Consider the following 22,471-nt stretch of genomic DNA (forward strand, 5'->3'; position numbering starts at 1 on the left):
AAACCTGCAGTCCTGGCATGTTTTTTTGCCCCACCCCACCCCCGCATACTTATTAAAACCGTTCTCTTTTCAGTATTTAAAAGATGAAGACGATGATCTTGTATCTCCGCCTAATACCGACGGAAACCAGTGGTTTAAGTTCCTTCAAAATAGCAACAGCCTTAAAGGTACAGCCTGATTTTTCTTTTTTTCTTTTTATTTTTTTTTATTGAAAAGTTTTACAGTACATTTTATTTTTAACAAAACAAAACCAAACCCCTCCCACCCCCCTCCCCTCTTCCCAACCCTCCCCAATACCTCCCTCCCTCCCCCTCCCCCCTCCCCGACTTCCCAGAGCTAAATACAAGGTATAACAATAAAAACAATCATAATCTACCCTATGCAAACAACCATAAACTATTAAATCTGTCGCACTTTAACTCTTATAAAATGACTACAAGCAATATAAATATCACATCAATACTTATTCAAATGCTAAGTGAAACTTTTTAGTCCCATATTTATTCTGGATGTAATCAATCCATTTTTTCCACTCCACAATATATCTCTGTTGTGAATGGTCTTTCAAGTACGCTGAGATCTTTGCCATTTCCGCCAGGTTGGAAACTTTTAAAGTCCATTCTTCTACAGTCGGCAGTTCTTCCTTCTTCCAATATTGCCCTACTAAAAGTCTCGCTGCCGTAATTAAATTCAACATCAGCTTAGTGTCCACAACAGTAGTGTCAGTAGTAATGCCCAGTAAAAACAATTGCGGACAAAACTAATTTTTCATACGAGATCACTGACAATGGCCAAAGCAAAAGCAAGTTGTGTGTCCTTTGGAGATGCTGTTTGGGTTCCAGGGTGTCGAGATGTGAAGGCCTTAGGAGATAGGTTAGCTGATCCTTTGGTCCTCCTGCTCTCTTGGGCCTTCATAAACCATTATTCAGTGTCTTGCATTTTGGAACGAGAGTAAATAAATCTGGATTGTACTTTTTCCTCCCCACATTTCCAGGGCTGCCGCGCTCCTCCCATTCGCCTTCCCAAGGTTAACATTTTGCAATGTTTCATTTACTCTTCAAAGAGCTCAGCTGCTTCTTGCTGTTCTCTGAACGACTTATAAAATTATAAGAGCTTCAACCAGGAATTAATTCGGCGAATCCTTCAATTGGTTTCACTCAGCACCGGGTGCAGTGGTCAAAGCAGCAGTGAGACTTTTGTTATCGGCAATTCTGATTTTTTTAGGGGAAAAAAATTACACAGGACACCATGCCTTAAGTGGCATTTTCCTCCAATGGGATTTTCCCATGTATTTTACCAGGAAACACAGATAGGGCAGCCTAGAAAAGTCAGTGCCCTCCTAATCATACCCAAGCACTCTGAGTTTGTTAGCAATGTCCATTTCGCTCTCCGAGTTCATGGTGACCTAACCCTAACACCAAGGAGAGCCTTGGTGGAGCAGTGGGCTAATGCCTCCTTAAGTAACACCAGCTGCCTGCAATTAGTGCAGGTTCGAGTCCCACCAGGCTCAAGGTTGACTCAGCCTTCCATCCTTCCGAGGTAGGTAAAATGAGGACCCAGATTGTTGGGGGCAATAAGCTGACTTTGTAATAAGGCCGCTTGGAGTGTGTGTGAAAGCCCTAATAAGCAGGCATATACATAGAATGAAGGCTACTGCTAAGCTTGTAAGCCGCCCTGAGTCTTCGGAGAAGGGCGGGATATAAATGGAATTAAAAAAAATAAAATAAAAATAAATAAATAACCCTAAGTGGAATTTTCCACCAATGGGATTTTCCCATGTATTTTACTAGGAAACATAGATAGGGCAGCCTAGAAAAGTCAGTGCCCTCCTAACTATACCCAAGCACTCCCGGGTTTGTTAGCAATGTCCATTTCGCTCTCCGAGTTCATGGTGACCTAACCCTAAGCCTGCTTAGAACAAGTAAATTAAATTTAATATTCTGTTGCTGGCATAAGAAAAGCTGCTTCTGTTCGTGGGAGGAATTGAGCCATATTTTTGTCAGCCAAACCTCTGCTTGTGGGAGGCACTTTTAATAAATAAATGAATTCCATAACCTGCCTCTGAGTTATTGTACTGAAAGGGAGACTGCTCTCTCGTGGTACCTGTAGTTTGACACCCCTGATCTACAACGTTACAAAGCTCAGTTTTGCTTAGGTTCACACACTGGTTGTCTTCCATAAAGTATCTAATAATAGAAAACGTGTTATTAAAAATGAAACCTTTTCTTGCCTGTCTCGATAATTTGACTTTTTTTTTTAAAATGTTGCTTAGAAAGCCCGCTGCTGTTTCCATACTACCCTCAAAAATCGCTGCATTTTGTAAAGAGGAGAATGGAAGAAATCATTGATCAGTGTCTGCAAAAACCAGCTGTGAGTCTTTAGAGGTCTGTCAGATTTGGGTCCAGCAAGGCATTAAATTGATCTCAGCTTGTTTAAATATAGATCATTTTATTATTATGGTCCAAGACCAAGGAGATTAAAAAAAAGTTTCTCATACACAAGGAATTACAACATCTGACCTATTGGAACGACATGGTGCCATATTATGATGATTTTATTAGGATTTTGCTTTTGCTAAATATTTTTTTCATATATTGTATTATCCACATAATTATCCATCTGTCTGTCTATGTCTGTCTATATCTATATCTATCTATCTATCTATCTATCTATCTATCTATCTATCTATCTATCTATCTATCTATCTATCTATCTATCTATCTATCTATCTATCTATATCTTTCTATCACCTATCTATCTATCTATCTATCTATCTATCTATCTATCTATCTATCTATCTATCTATCTATCTATCTATCTATCTATCTATCATCTATATCTTTCTATCATCTATCTCTCATCTATATCTATATATCTATCACTCAAATCATCTATGTATCTGTTTATCTGTGTCTATCTATCTTGATATCTAGAGTATATCTTTCTATCATTTATCTCTATATCTCTATCTCTGTATCTTTCTATCATCTATATCTCTATCTTTCTATCGTCTATCTCATCTATATGTATCACTCAATCATCTGTCTATCTGTGTATCTCTCTCTCTCTCTCTCAATCTATCTGCTTTACTTAAAAACATGGTTTTTATTAGTGTTGTATATCAGTGATTGCCTGACCTCCGTAAGTGCCATACACTAAATGTATAATAAACACGGAAGGAAAGAAGAATTCATGAAAGAAGTTGTGAAATTCGAAATAGAGCCGCAGAATTGGGCTTAAATCTATGCGTCACCTGCAATCCATTTGATTACATCTAAGCATAGGCCCAGATATATATCTCTAAGAAATATCCAGATTTGATCAAAGGAGAGTGGTGTAAAAATGAGACAAATCCAGCCAGGAAGTAACTTAAAGGTGGTGCTGTTAATAAGTGCTGGGAATTCTTAGACAAGGAACAGCATAAATAAAATACTTGCCACTGGCCCTCAGAGATAAGGACAGGGTAGAGACACCTGAGAAATCTTCCTTGCGTTACTTTGAAAGGAAGCTGAGGAAAGCTCAGATTTAGGAAAAGTAATGCCCAGTTCCATTTTTTTAAAAAAAAAAATTATCCCCAGTTCTAGCAGATTCCACAAAAGTATTAGCAGGATTTTTCCTTCGTTCCTTCAGGTAAGGCCATTCTTACGAAAGAGGCTCACATCATCACACAAACACATCATCATTACCAATCTATAAAATTAAGACAAGATGAACATAAATTTAACTGTCCCATTCAGACTACTTCACTTCTAGTGAACTTAGCCATTATTTTAGTGGATGGGCTGGAAAGGAAATTGGTCCGTTGAATCAGAAGCCCACTAAATGGGGGGGTCTGTTAAATCAGAGATTCATTGTAGATTTCTGACTTATTTAAATCCTTGAGAAGGAAGCCCTGACAACAATTAATAGGTGTTCCAGCCTCCTTTATTCCCACAGAGCCAGTTCTCTTATTACTAGGCCAGAGCTATTGTTTGTGCTGCTGCAAGTATTTCTTTTGATTACATATTTGTAGATTTTTTTTTAAATCGTTCTCTTCTCCAGGATGTGATCGGAAACACTGTCCGTCAGGCGTTTTGCATGCCTTTGTATAGAGCCTCAAAAAGGTGGGCAATTTATTTTATTTTGTTTTGTTTATTCCTCTTGCTTCAGTTCATGATCCTGCTCAGTCCCATAAAGATCAAAGCACCTTTACAGATAATTCTTGACTTGCAACCATTAACCACTAATCATTACAACAGCATTAGGAAAAAAAAAGTGTCTTAATAACCATTTTTCGTAGTACATACTACTCTCGTGTGAAAACAGTCATGTCACTTTTTCCCCCAACGTTGTTGTAACTTTGAACAGACTCTAAACAAACTGTTCTAAGTTGTAGCGAATCAGTTTTCTGTTTCTACCTAGCCCACACAGTGAGTACGTTATTTTGATGATTTCTGAGCCCCTTTTTTCTAAATATTTTACCGGGTTCAAAAACCTTGAGGTTCCTTAAGTCTACTGCCTTATGTGTACAAGTGGACTTGATCTGGCTGTATAAAAATCCCTACAGTATTTACTTTAATAATAATAATAATAAAGTTGGAAGGGACCTTGGAGGTCTTCTAGTCCAACCCCCTGTTTAGACAGGAAACCTATACCATTTCGGACAAATGGCTCTCCAGTCTCTTCTTAAAAACTTCCAGTGTTGGAGCATTCACAGCTTATGGAGGCAGGTTGTTCCGCTGGTTAATTGTCCTCACTGTCAGGAAGTTTCTCCTTAGTTCCAGGTTGCTTCTCTCCTTGATGAGTTTCCATCCGTTGCTTCTTGTCCTGCCTTCAGGGGCTTTGGAGAACAGCTTGACTGCCTCTTCTTTGGGGCAGCCCCTGAGATACTGGAACACTGCTATCATGTCACCCCTGGTCCTTCTCTTCATTAAACTAAACAGTCCCAATTCCAGCAGCCGTTCCTTACATGTTTTAGCCTCCAGTCCTCCTTTAGTACACACAGTATGCGTAGGAAAACTCCACATCCTTTGCTAATTCTCTCTTTCCTGTTTTAGTGAGGACTCGGCCCCCCAGCTGCTTAAGTTGCCCTTTGTGTGAGTATGCGCGTGCTTTATTGCAGTCGGTTCGATACATCAGGGATGCTTCGTTGCTCGTAAAACAGTCGAAATTATTTTTGCAGGTGGCACGACAAATCGTACAATTTGCATTACGTTTTATTCACCATGCTAGAGAACTCGGTTTCCAAACTCTACATATTGAGGAGGCACACCGACATATCAAGGTAACCGTAGCACCGAGCGTGCCTGGTTTTTTTGTTTCCAAACACCATTCTGCCCAAAACGTCTTCAGAAAACCCTCCAATATCCGTTCTCTGTGTTTTTTCTTTTCTTTTTTCTTTGATAGATATTTTATTAAGTTTTTATAGTTAACAATCTTGAGTGCTTAAGAAACGTGTTGTCTGGGTCCGCATATTTAGCATTGATAGTAACGCAACTTCCATTCCTACGCTCTGCCGCTCCGTTTTTCTAGCCATTTGTAAAAATTATCCCACGTTTGGAAATATTCCGTATCTTGTTTCCCTTTCATTTTCAAGGTAAGCCTGTCCATTTCCACACCGTCCAATTTTTTCCCCTAATTCTATCTTTATTTATTTATTTATTTATTTATTATTTAAACTTGTATACCGCCCTATTCCCGTAGGACTCAGGGCGGTTTACAGGGAAAAATTAAAAATACATACATACAAAGTTAAAATCGATTAAAACTAAAATTAAATTAAGTCCCTGAATTTAAACTAAAACCCCATATCTTCTTCCATTGGTGTTTCTTCATTTGTCCAATACTGTGCAAATGTTTTGTGTGTTTTTTTGTTTTTTTTCCTGATGTTTAGATCCGCTAATAACGGGCTGCTTGCTGTGGAGTTTGGGAATTTCCTGAACAAAAGTGTTCACGAAAGTAAGGAAACAAGGTCAGTCTATCATGGAAACCTTCCAAAATCCGACGAACTTATTTGAACGATTCGTTGAATTATAAAAAATGTTCGATTGGGGTGTGTTGGTTAATGAGGACTGACTCAGCTCCACAACCAAGAACTTAAAACTTGGCAAAAAAAAATAAGAAGAAAAAAATAAGGTTAACATGTAGAAATGAATAGGTGGAAGAAAAAATACGACGTACGCTAAACTATTTATTTAAGTGACCCCTTGAAGTTACAAGATTCTTTCCCATTTTCGTGAGGACTCGACCCCCCCCCTCCGTTGCTAAGTTGTTAAGTGAATTTTGCCCCCTTTTATGACCTTCCTTGGCCCGGTTGTTGAGTGAATCATTGCAGCTGTTAAAGGTAGTAACCTGGTTGTTAAGTGAAGCTGGCATCCCCCCATTGATTTGGCTTACCAGAAGGTGGCAAAGGGAGTCAGTCACGTGACCCCAGAACACGGCGACTGTCATAAATATGAACCCGTTGTCAACTGGCTGAATTTTCAACCTTGGGAGATGCTGCAACGGTCGTCAGTGTGAAAAACGGTCCTAAGTCCCCTTTTTTTCAGTGCTGTTGTAATTTGGGAACGGTCGCTAAACAAAGCCTCGCCATACTCTCCCCATCGGTATGTTTGTGTGTGAAACCCGATTGTTGATTTATTTGGAGTCCAGCTCCTACAGCTGTCTGGATGCCCATTTCTACGACAACGAAACCATCACGGTCATCCTGGTGGAAAATTCGGAACAGGAGGGGAAGGAGTGGATTCTGGCTCAGCTGCCTCTGTCCTCCATCTGCACGGAGCAGAGCCAGGGAATGGAGTTCAACTGGAATTCTGGTCAGAGGTGAGAGACAAAACGGGGATGCCATTTAGCCTTTTCAGGTTAACTGGCCGTTTGCTTATTTGAAAGGCCTCTGTACCTTTCCGGGCTGGTGAACCCAACCGGGGTGGGGGTGGGGGGTGGGGAAGAGGGGATGGTTTTGTGGGAGGGGCAAGTGCATGCTCAGACCGTTGCTTGCGTGAGCGGGGCTGAGAGCACCTGTGACGCTCGCAGACTGTTGTAAGTGGAGGACTGCCTGCAAGGTTACTGGGACATCTTTGGCAACGGGGGCCAACGGTGAACCTTCCTCTTATTTGGCTTTCGTCTGGATGCCAGGCTAGACCTGCAGCGTGACGGCATTCCTATTTGTACGGTCACCGCGGAGACTCAGTACAGGGTGCTGGAGAATATGAAGGCTCATTATGTCACCGTGAATGGTATCCGGAAAGTGTCTTGTGTGGTGAGTGTCATCTTTAAGGACGGCTTACTTGTCCGATGATACAAATGGGTTGTCCCCTCGATGGTTGGGTTGTCAGGAAGCAGAATGGGATAGCTTGGTGGGGCCAACCCACCATGACCAACTTGCCATGGCCAACTCACCATGGTCAAACCACTGTGGCCAACTCACCATGGCCAACTCACCATAGCCAACTTACTGTGGCCAACTCACAGTGGACAAGACTCTGTAGCCAACTCACTGCAGACAAACCCGCTGCTGAATTTGAAGTAATTAAAAGATTATTTCAGTTTTTGTCATTCCCCTTTCATTCTGTCCCTCCTTCGGCATCCTTCCTCTAATGCTTCTGTTCCTCCATTTCTACGATATTAAGTGTAACTCAGTTGTCCCTTCGCAAGTTCTCCCAGGCCTGTCAGGAAGCAATAAAATTTACCCATCATCCTCAGGAGCATTGACTTTGTAAGGCGCTACTGGGGAGAAAGAATCCTTGACTTACGACTGCCTCATTTCTGTTGCTAAGCGAGACAGTTGTTAAGTGAGTTTTGCCGACATTTTACAGACTGTCTTGGCACAGTTGTTAAGGGAATCACTACAGTGGTTAATCTAGTAACACGGTTGTTAAGTGAATATGGCTTTCCCCCATTGACTTTGCTTGTCAGAAGGTCGCAAAAGGGGATCACGTGACCCCCGGGACGCTGCGACCGTCATAAATATGAGTCAGTTGCCGAGCGTCTGAATTTCGATCACGTGACCAGGGGGATGCTGCAACGGTGGTAAGTGTGAAAAATGTCCATAAGTCACTTTCTTCAGTGCTGCTGTAACTTCAAATGGTCATTAAACTGTTTAAGTCAAGAACTTGCTTGCACCGGAGGAGAAATATGTCCGTCTTATTTATGAAGCCATCCACGGTTTATTTATTTCATTAACACGAGATTTCGCTCCTTCTCTGTTTCTGTTTTGGAGCGCTTACTAATCTTCGTCTGTTTCATGCCGGTCCGTGGCAGAAATAAAAAACAAATCATAAAAACTGGACCGCTTCTGAACAACAAAGGCTGAAAAGCTTATTTCAGGAGACACACTGGTGGTCACCCTCACTGGACCGAGGACAATTCAGGAGACTGCTTTGTAAATAACCACTCTTAAGCTTCTCCTTTATCCATGATGAGACTTGCAATTAGCCTGTTCCCAGAAAGGAGTTTAAAAAAAGAGAATAAATAGAAAGATCTCTGCTTTAACGCGCTGTTGGTTTTGAAAGATATAAATAGCCCAGCGGACCATCTCATTCATCTCAATTTATCTTCCTTGGGGGGGGAAAATTGCTTTTAATTTTAGGGTGACAGCACCCAGCTTGGTGACCTCTCTCTGTCTTAAGGACCGAATGTTCAGTTTAACATTCAACTGTTCGTGTTTTTCCTAGCTAAGTTCAAACCTGAGGCACATCCGGGTGTTCGAAATGGATGAAGATGATGGAGAAGCTGAGGAGGAAGAGGAGGAGGAGGTCCCTCAGGCTGTTGGCCTACCTCAAGAAGAACTCAACCAGTCGACAGACACGGTTGAAGGGGAATAAGTGCACCTTGGTTCAGCTGAGCTGGCCGATGAGCTCCCACTAACCTTGGAAAGATGGAGAGAAATGTTCATTTCGGGGTCTTAGACATTGGTGAGAAGCACTGGGGAGGTGGTCCGTCCGTTGGAAGATGAAGTTATGGAAGAATTGTGTGCTTCTCCGTCTGTCCGGTTTGTACAACTCACATTCTGCCAACCTCCCTTTCTTGTGTTATGGCTCCACGGTCTGAATAACACAACTGGAAACAAGCGAGTCTTCAGATATTCCTGCCAAGATGGTTCCGCTTTTGATATTCCCGCGGTTTCCTAAACTCCATTGCTTTTCTGGATTTCTAAAGAAGTGGCCTCTTTTAGATGTCACACTTTTGTCTTTACAGGAGGCATCTATGTGTCACTCTCCCAAGTTTGCTAGAGTAATGTGGAGAATGGCCGGGGAAGTTTCTTAAACCAAGACTCTTCAAACTTGGCCCTTTTATGACTTGTGGTCTTCAGCTCCCAGAATTCCTCAGCCAGGCACGCGTGCCTGGCTGAGGAATTCTGGGAGTTGAAGTCCACAAGTCATAAAAGGGCCAGGTATGAAGACCCCTGTCTTTAACCATGACCACCATCACCCTTGGCGGTATTCAAAATGCGGTGTAAAGGAAAATAAAATAGATTATTTTGTGATTGTGCTTTTCGGTTGTGCTTTTCATTTCACAATCCCTGTCTCATCGACACGTCCATTGTCAAATTATTTTTCAGGTGCTTTAATCCAGAACAAATGTTCTTTTACAACTTTAGTGTTTGCCTGCTGCTGAAAAAGTAATCACCTGTCTCAAAGAATGTCATTTTACATAACTTCGGAGAAACTTCATCATTCAGTTTCTGGCAATGTCCAGCATTGTGTCAAGAATTATGAAGGGTGTGTGTGTGTGTTTTGTTTTACAGTTAAGGTTTGGAAGCATGAGGTGCCATTCAAACTAGAAAAATCTAGTGAGTTAAATTTAGGTTGGAAAACTACTTCAAGTGTGTGTAGAATACTTGTTAATGTTTGATTTCTAACCTATGGTGACTAATATTAATCAATCAGTACAATTTCTCCTGGAAATTCCAAACTAGCAAAAAAAAAATAATGAACTGAATTTTTAAAGGAGCGCTCTTGGGACAAGATTAATTAATGTCAAAGAGTTCTTGATACAGAATTATAATCAGAATATAGTACATTTTCATGTAAGGTACAATTGGGTATAACAATGTAGATATTGAAATAGCTTTGTACCTACATGAACATCAAGACAATACATTTCAGTTGAGAATTTGCAAAAAAATTCAGAGAAGATCAACTAAGATGATCAAAGGCCTGGAGACAAACATACGAAGAACGGCTGCAGGACTTGGGTTTGGCTAGTCTAAAGAAAAGAAGAAATAGGGGTGATATGATAGCAGTATTCCAGTATTTGAGGGGCTGCTACAAAGAAGAGGGGGTGAAACTATTCTCCAAAGCACCTGAGGGCAGGACAAGAAACAATGGTTGGAAACCGAACAGAGAGAGAAGCAACCTGGAATTAAGGAGAAACTTCCTGATAGTGAGGACAATTAACCAGTGAAACAGCTTGCCTCCAGAAATCGTGGGCGCTCCATCACTGGAAATTTTTAAGAATTACCTGTCTGAGATAGTATAGGTTCTGCTTGAGCAGGGGGCTGGACTAGAAGACATTCCATTCCATTCTATTCTATTCTATTATCTCAGTATTATATAGGGATAGCCCTTTGGAGGCAGACCTGTAACATACCATGTATTGAAGGACACTGAGAGGTCCAAAAAGATAAAAGACTTCTGCTTCCCAAAATAGGTCCATCAAGAAGAGCAACTAATGCTAATGCTATCTCTGCCCAGGTTGGAAACCAAATTCAAAAAGGGTTCAGGTCGTTTGCTTCATGTAGGTACTGTGGAACTGGTTATGTTAGAAATTCTGTATATATATAGTACCATAGATGAAACAAAGCGTACTGTCACCATGTGCTTTACTGCTTAACTGTTTTTTCTGTAACAGGAAACAGGATACTTAGAATAGAGCATACCATAGATCCAAACTTGTAAATACTGCCATCTACTGGCTGAATACAACTCTAGTTGTTGCACAAATATACATTCCAACAATGAATTCCAGTGGAAATGGAGAGTGAATGTACCGTAATCGTTTAAAACTCCTCTATCCAGGATTGGCTTCTTCAGAAGGGAACGTACTCCAGCCTACTTCAAGTTTGCCAGAACGTCTGTCTCTCTCTTAAGGAAGTAGTAATCCAAGTGTTTACCTTTCCTCAAAACAGATGTAGAAAAAGCTTGTGGCTCTAACTTAGGTTACTAGACTTCTAATTTATCAGAGTCATAAGATCATTACAGATTGAGTGAAATAAAAGTCCACTGGGCAATTTTGGACATCTGTTCCTGACCATGGTTCAACCTGGTCCACCATCTTGCTGCACAAGCTCCAGAAAGCAGATTTTTTTTAAAAAAAAACAACCCTCTATTATGCCATGTGTTTTAAAAAATGTTTTCTCACTGCAAAGCCATCTTGTGAGTCTACAACTCAGTTTAAGAAGGAGAATTAGAAATCCTGATCCTTTTATGAATAAAAGCAAGGTAATTCTTGGCCCAGAAGGCAGGGGCTATTGATTTTGGTTTTGCTGAAAATCAATTGCTGAAAATCAATAAGCACATTTCAAGCGATCTTCTCTGTTTAATGTTCATAGATTGGAAGAATTTCTTTTCTTTTTCTTTTTTTTTGCCAGTCCACTGTGAAGCAATGTGAGTGGCCTAGAATGCACTTGGATCTTTACTTTATATCTTGCAGAACAATTCCTACAGATAAGCATCGAGAGCAAAGGTAGGGGCACACTTCAAAGAGGGTGACTTGTTTGTTCTAAACTAAAATGTCAGATTAACCCAGATTTTCCACGAACGCAAGAGTAGTAAAATTGTATTGCTTTCGTAAAAAAGATAAGAGTGAGATTCTTACATCTCTTGGCACAAGGTTGTGAAATGTAGTTGATCTTTGAGGGGGGGCGGAATAATAGAAGCACGCCCCCTTTTTCTACAAATCTTAGTGCTCGAGAGTTCTATGATTTAATCAGAAAGTCCGAATCCTGATCGATTTCAAGGAATTTAGAGGAAGAGGAAGATGACAGCCAGGCTGCCCTGCTATTAGGAGTCAGCCTTGCGGCCAGATTAAACAATGGCACTTGGGAAATGCAGTAAAACAGAGAGAGCGTGCAATAAGTTTTGTCCCAATTTCACGTTCAATCTTACAACCTGGTGCGCCAGTTGCGACCCTATTTGGACTGAGATGCCCTACGCACAGTCACTCATGTGCTCGTGACCTCCCGTTTAGACTACTGCAACGCTCTCTACATGGGGCTGCCCTTGAGGACCACCCGGAGGCTTCAGCTGGTGCAGAATGCGGCCGCGCGAGTCGTGATGGGGGTCTCCCGATACTCCCATGTAACACCTCTATTCCGCGAGGTGCATTGGCTCCCGGTTCCCCTCCGGGTGAGATTCAAGGTGCTGGTGATGACCTATAAAGCCCTAAATGGTGAGGGTCCGGGATATCTGAGGGAACACCTGCTGCCGGCATCAAGTTCCCTTCGTCCAGTGCGCTCCCACAGGGAGGGTCTCCTCAGGGTACCGCCGGTAAAAGATTGCCGGCGGACGACACCCAGGGATAGGGCCTTCTCAGTGGGCGTGCCTGCCCTTTGGAACCAGCTGCCAGTGGAGCTGAGGACTGCCCCCGACCTCCGTTCATTCCGCTGGGACCTGAAGACCTGGCTCTTCGAGCTCTCTGGCCCAGGCTGAGAATTTTAATTTTAATTTTAATTTTAACTGGGGTTTTACTTATGCAGGGACGAATATAATTTTTAAAAATTTGTTACCCTGTAAACCGCCCTGAGTCCTTTGGGAAAGGGCGGTATATAAATGTAATAAAATTAAATAAAATAAATAAATAAATAAATAATCCTGGTGTCCTAAGACTGAGCATGAAATTGGAGCAAAACCACTCTGCTGATAGGACAAAAGATGTCTGGTGTCATATTTTGGTGCTCTCTGAGCATAAGTTGTTTTCTTGCAGAAGTTTCATTACCCAACTAGCTAATTGGTGGGGGAGGACATGATAGCTGTCTTCTGCTACTTGAAGGGCTCTCACAAAAAAGAAGGAGTTGACCTATTCTCCAAATATGAGCCCAGAATGAGAAGTATAATAATAACAATAATAATAAATTTGGGAGGGACCTTGGAGGTCATCTAGCTCAATCCCCTGCTCAGGCAGGAAACCCTATACGATTTCAGACAAACGGCTGTAACGTCTGGAAGCTCATTCAAGAGGGATCCAATCTGGAACCAAGGAGAATTTTATTATTATTATTATTATCCGTGAGAACAATTAAATCAACAGTACAGCTTGCCTCTTCCAAAGTTTTGGATGCTCCCGTCATTGGAGGCTTTCAGGAAAAGATTGGGTGGCCGTTTGTCCAAGGTGATGGTAAGGACTCCTGCCTCGGGCAGGGGGGCGGGGTTGGACTAGAAGACCTTCACGGTCCCTAGGTCAAAGTTCGGAGACTCCATACAGATCTTAACCACCCTGAAACATATTGTTTTTAAGGCCAGACAATTCTCCTCGGGTTCAGGAGAATTTCGTCTGCAAGAGAAATTTGGCACTTCTCAACCTGCCTTTCTATTTTCTGGCTGCAAATAAGTAGCTCAAATGGTGTGTGTGCGTGTGTGTCATTGACCAATATTTGGGATGTCCCGCCGTATAAATAGCTGATGATGGAATACATATTTGCTGATTCAGGTCTGTGTCTCATGAGATCCGGCAGCAAGTGGGATCATGATCCGGTGGCTGGAATAAGACCCCTGGATTAAAAGCTCAGAAAAATCATGTTCAAGTCAAAATTCAGCGAGAGAAGCTGCCTGAGTCAACGATTTTCCCCCCAGAAAAAACTACCCATGTCTTCGTTGCTATTTTTTTTCTTTTTAATGGAGATTGGAGCTCAGGGAAGAAAGTGTGTGAATCTTACTTTTTTATTCATTGGTGTTTTATTCGTTGTGGTGGATACCACTTCTGCGCGCCTCAAACAACCCGAACAACAACAACAGTGAGGATGCAGGAGTGTCGATACCTTTGGGATAATCAACTGGGCTAACGAACATGGCCAAGGTGGATCAAGGAGCAACTACAACCAAGGAAAGTGCGCATAAATAAATAAAATTTACACATCTCTGAATGATGGGAGGTCAGGCATCCTTAGCTTTTATCTACTGTTAAGTGTGGGGAATTGTCAACAAAAGTGTGTAAAGTCAAGGCTGTGGTCTTCTTAGTTGCAATGTATGGCAGTGAAAGTTGGACCATAAAAAAGGCCGAGTGCCAAAGAATTGAGGCCTTCGAGCGATGGTGCTGGAGAAGACTCCTGCGAGTCCCTTGGACTGCAAGGCGATCAAACCGGTCGGTCCTAGAGGAGATCAACCCTGACTGCTCTTTAGAAGGCCAGATCCTGAAGCTGAAACTCAAATCCTTTGGCCACCTAATGAGAAGGAAGGACTCACTGGAGAAGAGCCTAATGCTGGGAAAGATGGAGGGCAAGAGAAGAAGGGGACGACAGAGAATGAGGTGGCTGGATGGAGTCACTGAAGCGGTAGGCGTGAGCTTAAATGGACTCCAGAAGATGGGAGAGGACAGGAAGGCCTGGAGGAACATTGTCCATGGGATCGCGATGGGTCGGACACGACTTTGCAGTAACAAAGTACGGGGAGTTATCGGCATAAGTTGGGGCAAAATAGCTTCTCTGGGGGCGTTCCAGCATCCAAGCATGGTTCCAGAATTGCTTAAAGTGGGCAGCCATGTAAATGGTTAAAGTAAAAATAAAAATAAATAAATGTCTGCTTAACTTTGTCTTTCTAACGAAACAGCCAGCTGCATCACTCTCCATCAAGAGGATGTGATACATTTGGGGCCAAAAGTTGGCTCAGGAAATAAAGTCGGTAAGTTTTTATATTGTTTGTGCAAAACAAAATGCAGAATGTTTCATAGCCCCCTAACCGCTTGGTTCCTGAAGGCTGTCTAAAGGGCTTCGGTATAATAAGGGTATATATCAAACATGTATGGTGCATGATGTATCATATATGACGTATGATGTATTCTCCAAAGGAAAAAAAAAGATTATCTATCCATCATCTACCTACCATCTATATCTATATTGTCCGTCTGTCTGTCTATCTGTCATCTACCTACCATCTATCTATATTATCTGTTTGTCTGCCTATCTGTCTGTCTGTCTGTCATCTACCTATCATCTATATCTATCTATTATTTGCCTATCTATATCTTCTCTGTCTCATCTTTATCTATATCTGTCATTTATATATTATCTGTCTGTGTCTTTCTCTCTCTCTCTCTCTCTCTCTCTCTCTCTCTCTCTCTCTCTCTCTCTCTCTCTCTCACTCACACACACACCCACACACACCCCTATCTAAAGATTTCACTATATTTTTTTCCTTTTGGAGGGGAAAGCAAGGCTACCAGCACCATAAAAGCAAAATAGTGGGAAACAAAGCTACTGGAATATCTTCTTAGACAAAAGCAACCATTTTCTAAAAGTGCCCCATGTGGTGCAGTGGGAACATGCATATTTTTCCTCATCGTTCATTACAGTGAGCAATATTATCTTATGTTTTATTTCTCCATCGCCGGGGACCACTGAACGGAGGCCTAAAAAGTGCAAGAAGAGAACATTTTCCTGCCTTCCTGTTGTCTACAGTGTTGTCATTTTAACCTCAATTATACTGAAGGCACACCACACACTTTTGAAGACCGCTTCCTGCATGACCACCACAAATGATACTTAATCTTGGCTTGGTCTGACACTTGAAATGGCAAAGCATATTTACTCTGCTGTTTTGGCTTTACCAGTCCCCCACAACTCTATCCCCAGGGCTGTGGTGACAGTGGAAACGGGAGGAAGAAGCAGTATTTATGCTCTCTTGAGCTCCTGAAGGAAAGCCATGGTGTAAACCTAACAACAAAACAATAACATAATATTTCAAGGACAGCCCTTTTTTTTTCTTCAGCCAATGGGTGAATTAGGATTGGAAAAGGCACTTACGTGTTCCTGAGAGATTTCTTCTGTTCCAGTTAGGAGAGACCCTGGAGTCCCAGTGGACCATCACTTAAACATGAGCCAGTTGTGTGCGGCAGCAGCCAAAAAAGCTAATACAATCCTGGGTTGCATAAGCAGAGGCATAGAATCAAAATCACGTGAAATATGAGTGCCGCTTTATAAAACCTTAGTAAGGCCACACCTGGAATATACAGCATCCAGTTGTAAAGTCGCGTGCTTCACAGAGAGGCGGACACAGAGCTGGGGTAACGATGAGTTTATTCATAACAGAACGAACTGGGGAAACAGGGAAGCCTGGCGTCTATTTGTACCTGCCCAGGTGGATGGCATCCAATCAGTTCAAACCTGGGCTTCCTGCCAGTGCAGGTGACTGGGTGTAGATCCTGGCTTCCCACCAGGCTGACCATGCCTGGGGCTGTCAACAGCTTAACTCATTAGGCTTATCCTGCGTGGGCAGTTATCGCCCGGAGCTGTCCAACCCCTCTGCTGATCTGCACCATCAGCCTCCTGCTGTGCTGTCCTTTGTGTATGCTGGAAGGCATACACTGCACAGTTTTGGTCACCCCATTAAAAAAAAAGGTGTTGAGACTTTGGAAAAAGTGCAGAGAAGAGCAACTAAGATGATCAAAGGCCTGGAGACTAAAACATATGAAGAACAGTCGCAGGGCTTGGGAATGGCCAGTCTAGAGAAAAGAAGGACTAGGGGTGATGTGATAGCAATGTTCCAGCATTTGAGGGGCTGCCACAAAGAAGACGAGGGGGTCCACCTATTCTCCAAAGCACCTGAAGGCAGGACAAGAAGCAACGGATGGAAACTCATCAAGGAGGGAAGCAACCTGGAACTAAGGAGAAACTTCCTGACAGTGAGGACAATTATCCAATGGAGCAGAAGTTGCCTTCAGAAGTTGTGGGTGCTCCATCACTGGAGGCTTTCAAAATAAGACTGGACAACTACTTGTCTGAAATGGTAAAGGTTCTGCTTGAGCAGGGGGCTGGACTAGAAGACCTCCAAGGTCCCTCCCAGCCCTATTCTGATTCTGATATTCGTTTGGTCAATTGTTACCTTTTATGATACCATTGGTAGTGTTGGTGATGACAATTTCACCTCAATTCATGGACGGGCAGGAGACAAGGGCAACTACTAGCTATCCAATCATGGCCCAGTTGGACTGTGGCTATGTTCAAATGGAAGCAAGATCTTGAGTCAGCCTGTTTTCCTCAATCTTCTCTAGAAGTTTGCACAAAGAACTGAATCAGACCCTTGTTCATTCAAAGCATGTGGTCCACAAAGAGCCAGATGATGTAAACACAACCCACTGGAGTGTGTAAAGTGAAGTAACGTTCAATGTGAGGCTGTTCAAGGGTGAAATCCAGAATTTCCTCTTCAAATCAATTGGGCTTTTCAGGAATTGCCTCGGTGCGTAATCAAGAACTTGTTGAACCAAGGACAGAATAGGTTAGCTACAGGGCAGTGACTCAGCCATTTCTGTGTACAGATCTTGAGCTAAAAGATGGCACTCACAACAATAATAGAGTGGTCAAATGAATGACAACTGCCCTGTATTAACTGTAGGACTATTGGGTGGGCCTCAGGTCGTTTTTAAGATTCTTAGGTTGTGAAGACATGACAAAGGGAGTTCGTCCTCTTTGTTGGCATTGTTTCCCAACGAAAGTGATCCCTTTGAACTGTTGTGGCAGACCTGAACTGGGAAAATTTTAGCACAAGTGCCGCCAGATTCTCAAGTCATCCAGGTCAGTTGCCATTCAGGTTGTCCCAAAGGTGCTTTTTCATGAGGCAACTGACTCTCTTGTTTTTCTTTGAAGACGTTTCTCTTCTCATCCAAGGAGCTTCTTCAGCTCTGGCTGGATGGTGGGGAAGGGAAGGATTTATACTCCTTGCAGGGAACTGGTCCTTTGCATTCTTGTCGTTGAGGCCACCTGGAGGTTTATCTATGTTCTCAGGGTCACCTGAGTGGTGCACATGGGTGTGGAGACTTCTTGGCTGCAGGATTTTTCCTGCCTTGGGTCCCTTCCCTGTTGGAGACAAGCACAGGCTGTTGGGGATGAATCTTTGTTATCTGCATCTCAAACTGAAGCTCAGACAGTTCCCGTAGTCTGTAATATTTTCTGGAAATCCGTTCATACTCCTTCACCGTTCAAAGGGTGGTTCATCCCAAACTGCATGGCTTAATGTCTATGGAGATTCTCCGTCACCCAAGTCATGGCTGCCCCAAAGGTGCTTTTTTTCAGGAGGCAACTGGACTTTCTTGTTTCTCCTTGAAAATATAAATCCTTCCATTCCCCACCATCCAAGTCTGAGCTTGGCTGAGCAGCAAAACGTCTCCAAAGAAAAAACGAGAAGATCAGATCAGTCCTTCACAGCTCCCTGTCTAAGCTCTTAAAATTTAATTTAATTTAATTTAATTTAATAATATTTCTATACCGCCCTTCTCCCGAAGGACTCAGGGCGGTGAACAGGGCAAGAATAAAAATACAAGATTACAAAAGATAAAAAATAATTAAATACATGCCCATATACTAAAAACAATTAATACATCTTAAAACCCCAATAAAATAACAATAACAACCCCCCCCAGTCCCCCATCAGGCCAGGCCAGCTTGTTCAAAAAAGTATGTTTTTAGCTCGCGGCGAAAGGAGCGAAGATCGGGCGCCGTCCGGAGCTCAACCGGACGGCGCCCGATCTGGTTTGTCTGGCATGGTATAGACTACTCTCCTGCCTGAGCACGGGGTTGGGCTAGAAGACCTCTAAGGTCCCTTCCAGCTCCTGTTATTCTCTTTCTTGATGGAGACTTATGGAGTAGAATTCTCCTCCCCCTGAAAGCCACGTGTGGATGGGATTTTTAAAATGGGGAAATCTAAAGACGGCAAATGGCTATTCTTGAGAAGTCCAACTGCTAGTTTGTTGAATCCCTCATGTCAAGGCCATCTACTCCCATGATTCATGAAGACCTCAGTAGATGGAGCAGAATCAGATTGATCCAGGTTCTGCTTATGTCAACGGGAAGAGTCAGAGACAGGGAAGACATCAGAAGTGTGTGTTGCAACTTCTTGGTCCTTGACCTGAGTCTTGTCATGCAAAAAAAAAAAAAGAAGAAGGAAATATGGCTCATCTCTTCCCATGATACTGAGCCAAGACTCAAAATTTCTGGTTGGTTACTCATTTTACAAGTACAAAAGCTGCAACGGGGCCAGTCCTTCATTGGGAACTCACTTCTTCCTGGAAAGGCTGATTTCTTGAGTTTTGTGAATTTCGGAGGATAACGAAGACTGCTACAGGTAAGTCAAGATGAAGGAACTTTAAAGGTTTGCTCAGTCTCACAGAGAGAGAGAGACAAACAAATTTCCTATGTTTCTCTTCCTGGCTACAACTTGTCCCAGTTTTGCTTTTCGGCGGACATCCGTGAGTTTGGCCTAACTTTTACTTGCCTTCGCTCTTTATTTTTCCCCTACTTCACGCCCCAAAGGTGGGTTGCAAGGGGGAAAAGATACCTTTTTGACCCCCAATATCATCTTGAGATATTTTCTCAAGGTCCAATTGTTTTTTTATGGCTTCATAAAAACTTGCATACTCAAGAAAGAGCCGTAAAATCACTGTTTTGTTTATTTATTATAAAAGACTGAAATGCTGCAATAACCCAGTATGAAGCACGACATACGTTGAACGTTGACTGCATAGTGTCTGCTGCTATCTCGCCTCCTTTGCCAGCTCAGGCTGATGGGAACTCTCCTTTTTTTCGAGAAAGTTTTGTAAATATTACTACATTGTGGAGGAAATTATGGAAACAAATGCACAATTGCGGCGAAGGTCTGTAGCTCGGGTGTAGGATGAGGTTGAAGATTTTTTTCAGGTGATTGGTTTCCAAACATTTCGTTACCAGGCTGGGTAACATCTTCAGCGGAGTTTAGGAGACGTCAGTGTCGGTGTTGTTCTGTTTATAAAGGCTTCAGGTGTGGGTGTGTCAAGCAGTAACCCCACTGCTTACTAAGCACCAATGATGTTACCTAGTTTGGGTAATGAAACATCTGCAAGAAAACAAGCAAACTCGGAGAGCACTGAGGACCCCACAGTCCTCCTCCTCCTCCTAATTTATGCAAACCCACCTCCCTTCCAGCACCAATAATATTACCTAGTTTGGGTAATGAAACATCTGCAAGAAAACAAGCAAGCTCAGAGAGCACCAAGGGTCCCCAATCCATATTCTGTGCAGTTCTTCCTGCATAGGAACCATGCCAGCTTCTTGGTAGTTCAGTGTATGCTGTTCCTGCTTTAGTGGTCAAACACCATTAAGTTGGCTACAGTTTGCCCATCTAGCTGGGCTTCCCTCCCAAAATGATAGGAACCCCTTTTATTCCCCAAATAGAAACTGTTGCTATCTTAGGTAAAGGTTCCCCCGCACATGCGTGCTAGTCCTTTCCAACTGTAGGGGCCGGTGCTCATCTCCGTTTCAAAGCCGCAGAGCCAGCGCTTGTCATGTGGCCGGCATGACTAGATGCCAAAGGCACACGGAACGCTGTTACCTTCCCACCATAGTGTTCTGTACCAGCCTGCTACTGGCCCTGCAGAAAAGGCAGGGACAACCCCTTTTACAAGAAGGCAAGAGGCTGGAATTACGTCTGACAAATTTATTACCACAAAAACAAATGGAACAAGACAAACCAAGAAACAGGAGCTTTAAGAAACAGGAACTATCCGAGCGGTTGCCTTCAGCAAACCAGCCCTCCCCACACATTCCCTTTATATAGAGTTCAGGGCGTGGCTTCTCTCTGCCTCCTTCCGAGGAGCCCCATTGCCTTCCTCTGTTTACTCCTGCTTGACTGCCTCCTGCTTTGGGCGTCCTTGAACAGGGCCAGCTGTGGGTTATCTTCATCCACGCTGTCAGGCTCACACAGCTGGGTCTCCATGGTGACCAAGTGGGAGGGGCCTGGCTGAGGGCTCTCATCAGCAAGATCTTCAACCCCCTCAGCAAGGTCTTCAACACCCCCCTCCTCCTCCTCTGAGTCGTCCGACCCAACTGCCGAACCCACAGGCTGACCCTGAATCACAACACGTAGTGGTCCCTATTTTTCTACTTGCGTTTTTACGTGCTTTCGAACTGCTAGGTTGGCAGAAGCTGGGACGAGTAACAGGCGCTCACTCTGTTACGCGGCACTCGGGATTCGACCCGCCAAACTGCCGACCTTCTGATCGACAAGCTCAGCGTCCTAACCCACTGAGCCACCGCGTCCCTGGTGTTGCTATCTTATGTTGCTGGAAATCAGGTCTTCTTTGCCGCAGCTAAAAAGTCAGATTTTTTTTAGTTGATTAGTAAACTAGATGAGAAAATGAGGCAGTTTTATTTTTCTTTTACACCCTATACACTCTCTTGAACTCTTTGTGTCTTGTCTGTTGGGAACAGTGTCCCCATAAAGTGTTTATTGGTATTTACTTGCCCTGGTAAATGTGTAACTGAAGAGCTTTGTGCCTGGAAAACTCATGGGATAAGATACTGCGGGGGAACTGACGGGAACATTTAGGGTCAGGAAACGAAAATGGAATTATTTTTGAATTAACGAAAGCTTGCCTGCAGTGCTCTATAGACCTCCGCTAGAATAGTCTGGCGAGGCGGTCCAATGAAACTTGGAAATAAATCAGCGCAACATTTCTTCCTGATTTCTGGAAGCAAATGATAATCATAATTCAGGGGCTGCCCCAAAGAAGAGGGAGTCAAGCTATTCTCCAAAGCACCTGAAGGCAGGACAAGAAGCAACGGATGGAAACTCATCAAGGAGAGAAGCAACCTGGAACTAAGGAGAAATTTCCTGACAGTCAGAACAATTAACCAGTGGAACAACCCGCCTCCAGAAGTTGTAGGTGCTGAAACACAGGGAGGCTTTTAAGGAGAGACTGGACAGCCATTTGTCTGAAGTGGTATAGGGTTTCCTGCCTGAGCAGGGGGTTGGACTAGATGACCTCCAAGGTCCCTTCCAACATTATTATTATTATTATTATTATTATTATTATTATTATTATTATTATTGTTGTTGTTGTTGTTGTTGTTGTTGTTGTTGTTGTTGTTATTTGGGTAGGACCAACATGTGAATGCAGGCAGTCCTTAATGCGCACAGTTCAGCCCAAAAGGTCTGTTGCTAAGTGAAGCATTTATTAAATGAGTTTTGCCCCATTTTCCGACCCTTCTTAAATGAATCTCTCTGTAGTGCTTAAGTTAGGAAGATGGCTGTTAAGCGAATCCGGCTTTCCCCATGGATCACATGACACACACACAGACCCCGGGACGCTGCGACCATCCTAAATATAAACCGTCCTAAAAACCTCACTTAACCAATGTCTCACTTAACAACAGAAATGTTGGGCTCAGTTATGGTCATAAGTTGAGGACTGCCTGTAAACCTCTTATATTCTGTTCTAAGTGTAGCTTTAGAAAAGAGGTGTTTGAAACGAAGGAGAGAAGAGTAAAATCTGCTCACCTGCTACGTCAGGGGTCTTCAAACTTGGCCCTTTG

At 42.9% G+C, this 22,471-nt stretch overlaps 2 protein-coding genes across 2 annotated transcripts in view; both read left to right on the forward strand.

Moving 5' to 3' along the window:
- Positions 1 to 9,463, forward strand: part of ANAPC4 (anaphase promoting complex subunit 4) — a 34,000-nt gene extending 24,537 nt beyond the window's left edge. Inside the window, exons 20-28 of the mRNA XM_083368051.1 lie at positions 74 to 167; positions 2,273 to 2,370; positions 4,042 to 4,103; positions 5,037 to 5,075; positions 5,162 to 5,263; positions 5,873 to 5,950; positions 6,631 to 6,801; positions 7,114 to 7,237; positions 8,652 to 9,463. Coding sequence (XP_083224177.1) covers positions 74 to 167; positions 2,273 to 2,370; positions 4,042 to 4,103; positions 5,037 to 5,075; positions 5,162 to 5,263; positions 5,873 to 5,950; positions 6,631 to 6,801; positions 7,114 to 7,237; positions 8,652 to 8,801 — 918 coding nt within the window. The 3' untranslated portion in view covers positions 8,802 to 9,463. The remainder of the gene's footprint in view (positions 1 to 73; positions 168 to 2,272; positions 2,371 to 4,041; positions 4,104 to 5,036; positions 5,076 to 5,161; positions 5,264 to 5,872; positions 5,951 to 6,630; positions 6,802 to 7,113; positions 7,238 to 8,651) is intronic.
- Positions 9,464 to 18,944: 9,481 nt separating this feature from the next.
- The window catches only part of SLC34A2 (solute carrier family 34 member 2), an 87,427-nt gene continuing 83,900 nt past the window's right edge, over positions 18,945 to 22,471 (forward strand). Inside the window, exon 1 of the mRNA XM_083367654.1 lies at positions 18,945 to 19,247. The gene's annotated coding sequence lies outside the window, so the exon portion shown is untranslated. The remainder of the gene's footprint in view (positions 19,248 to 22,471) is intronic.

This window comes from Vipera ursinii (assembly GCF_947247035.1).
Source record: "Vipera ursinii genome assembly, chromosome: 7".
NCBI classification, from domain to species: domain Eukaryota; kingdom Metazoa; phylum Chordata; class Lepidosauria; order Squamata; family Viperidae; genus Vipera; species Vipera ursinii.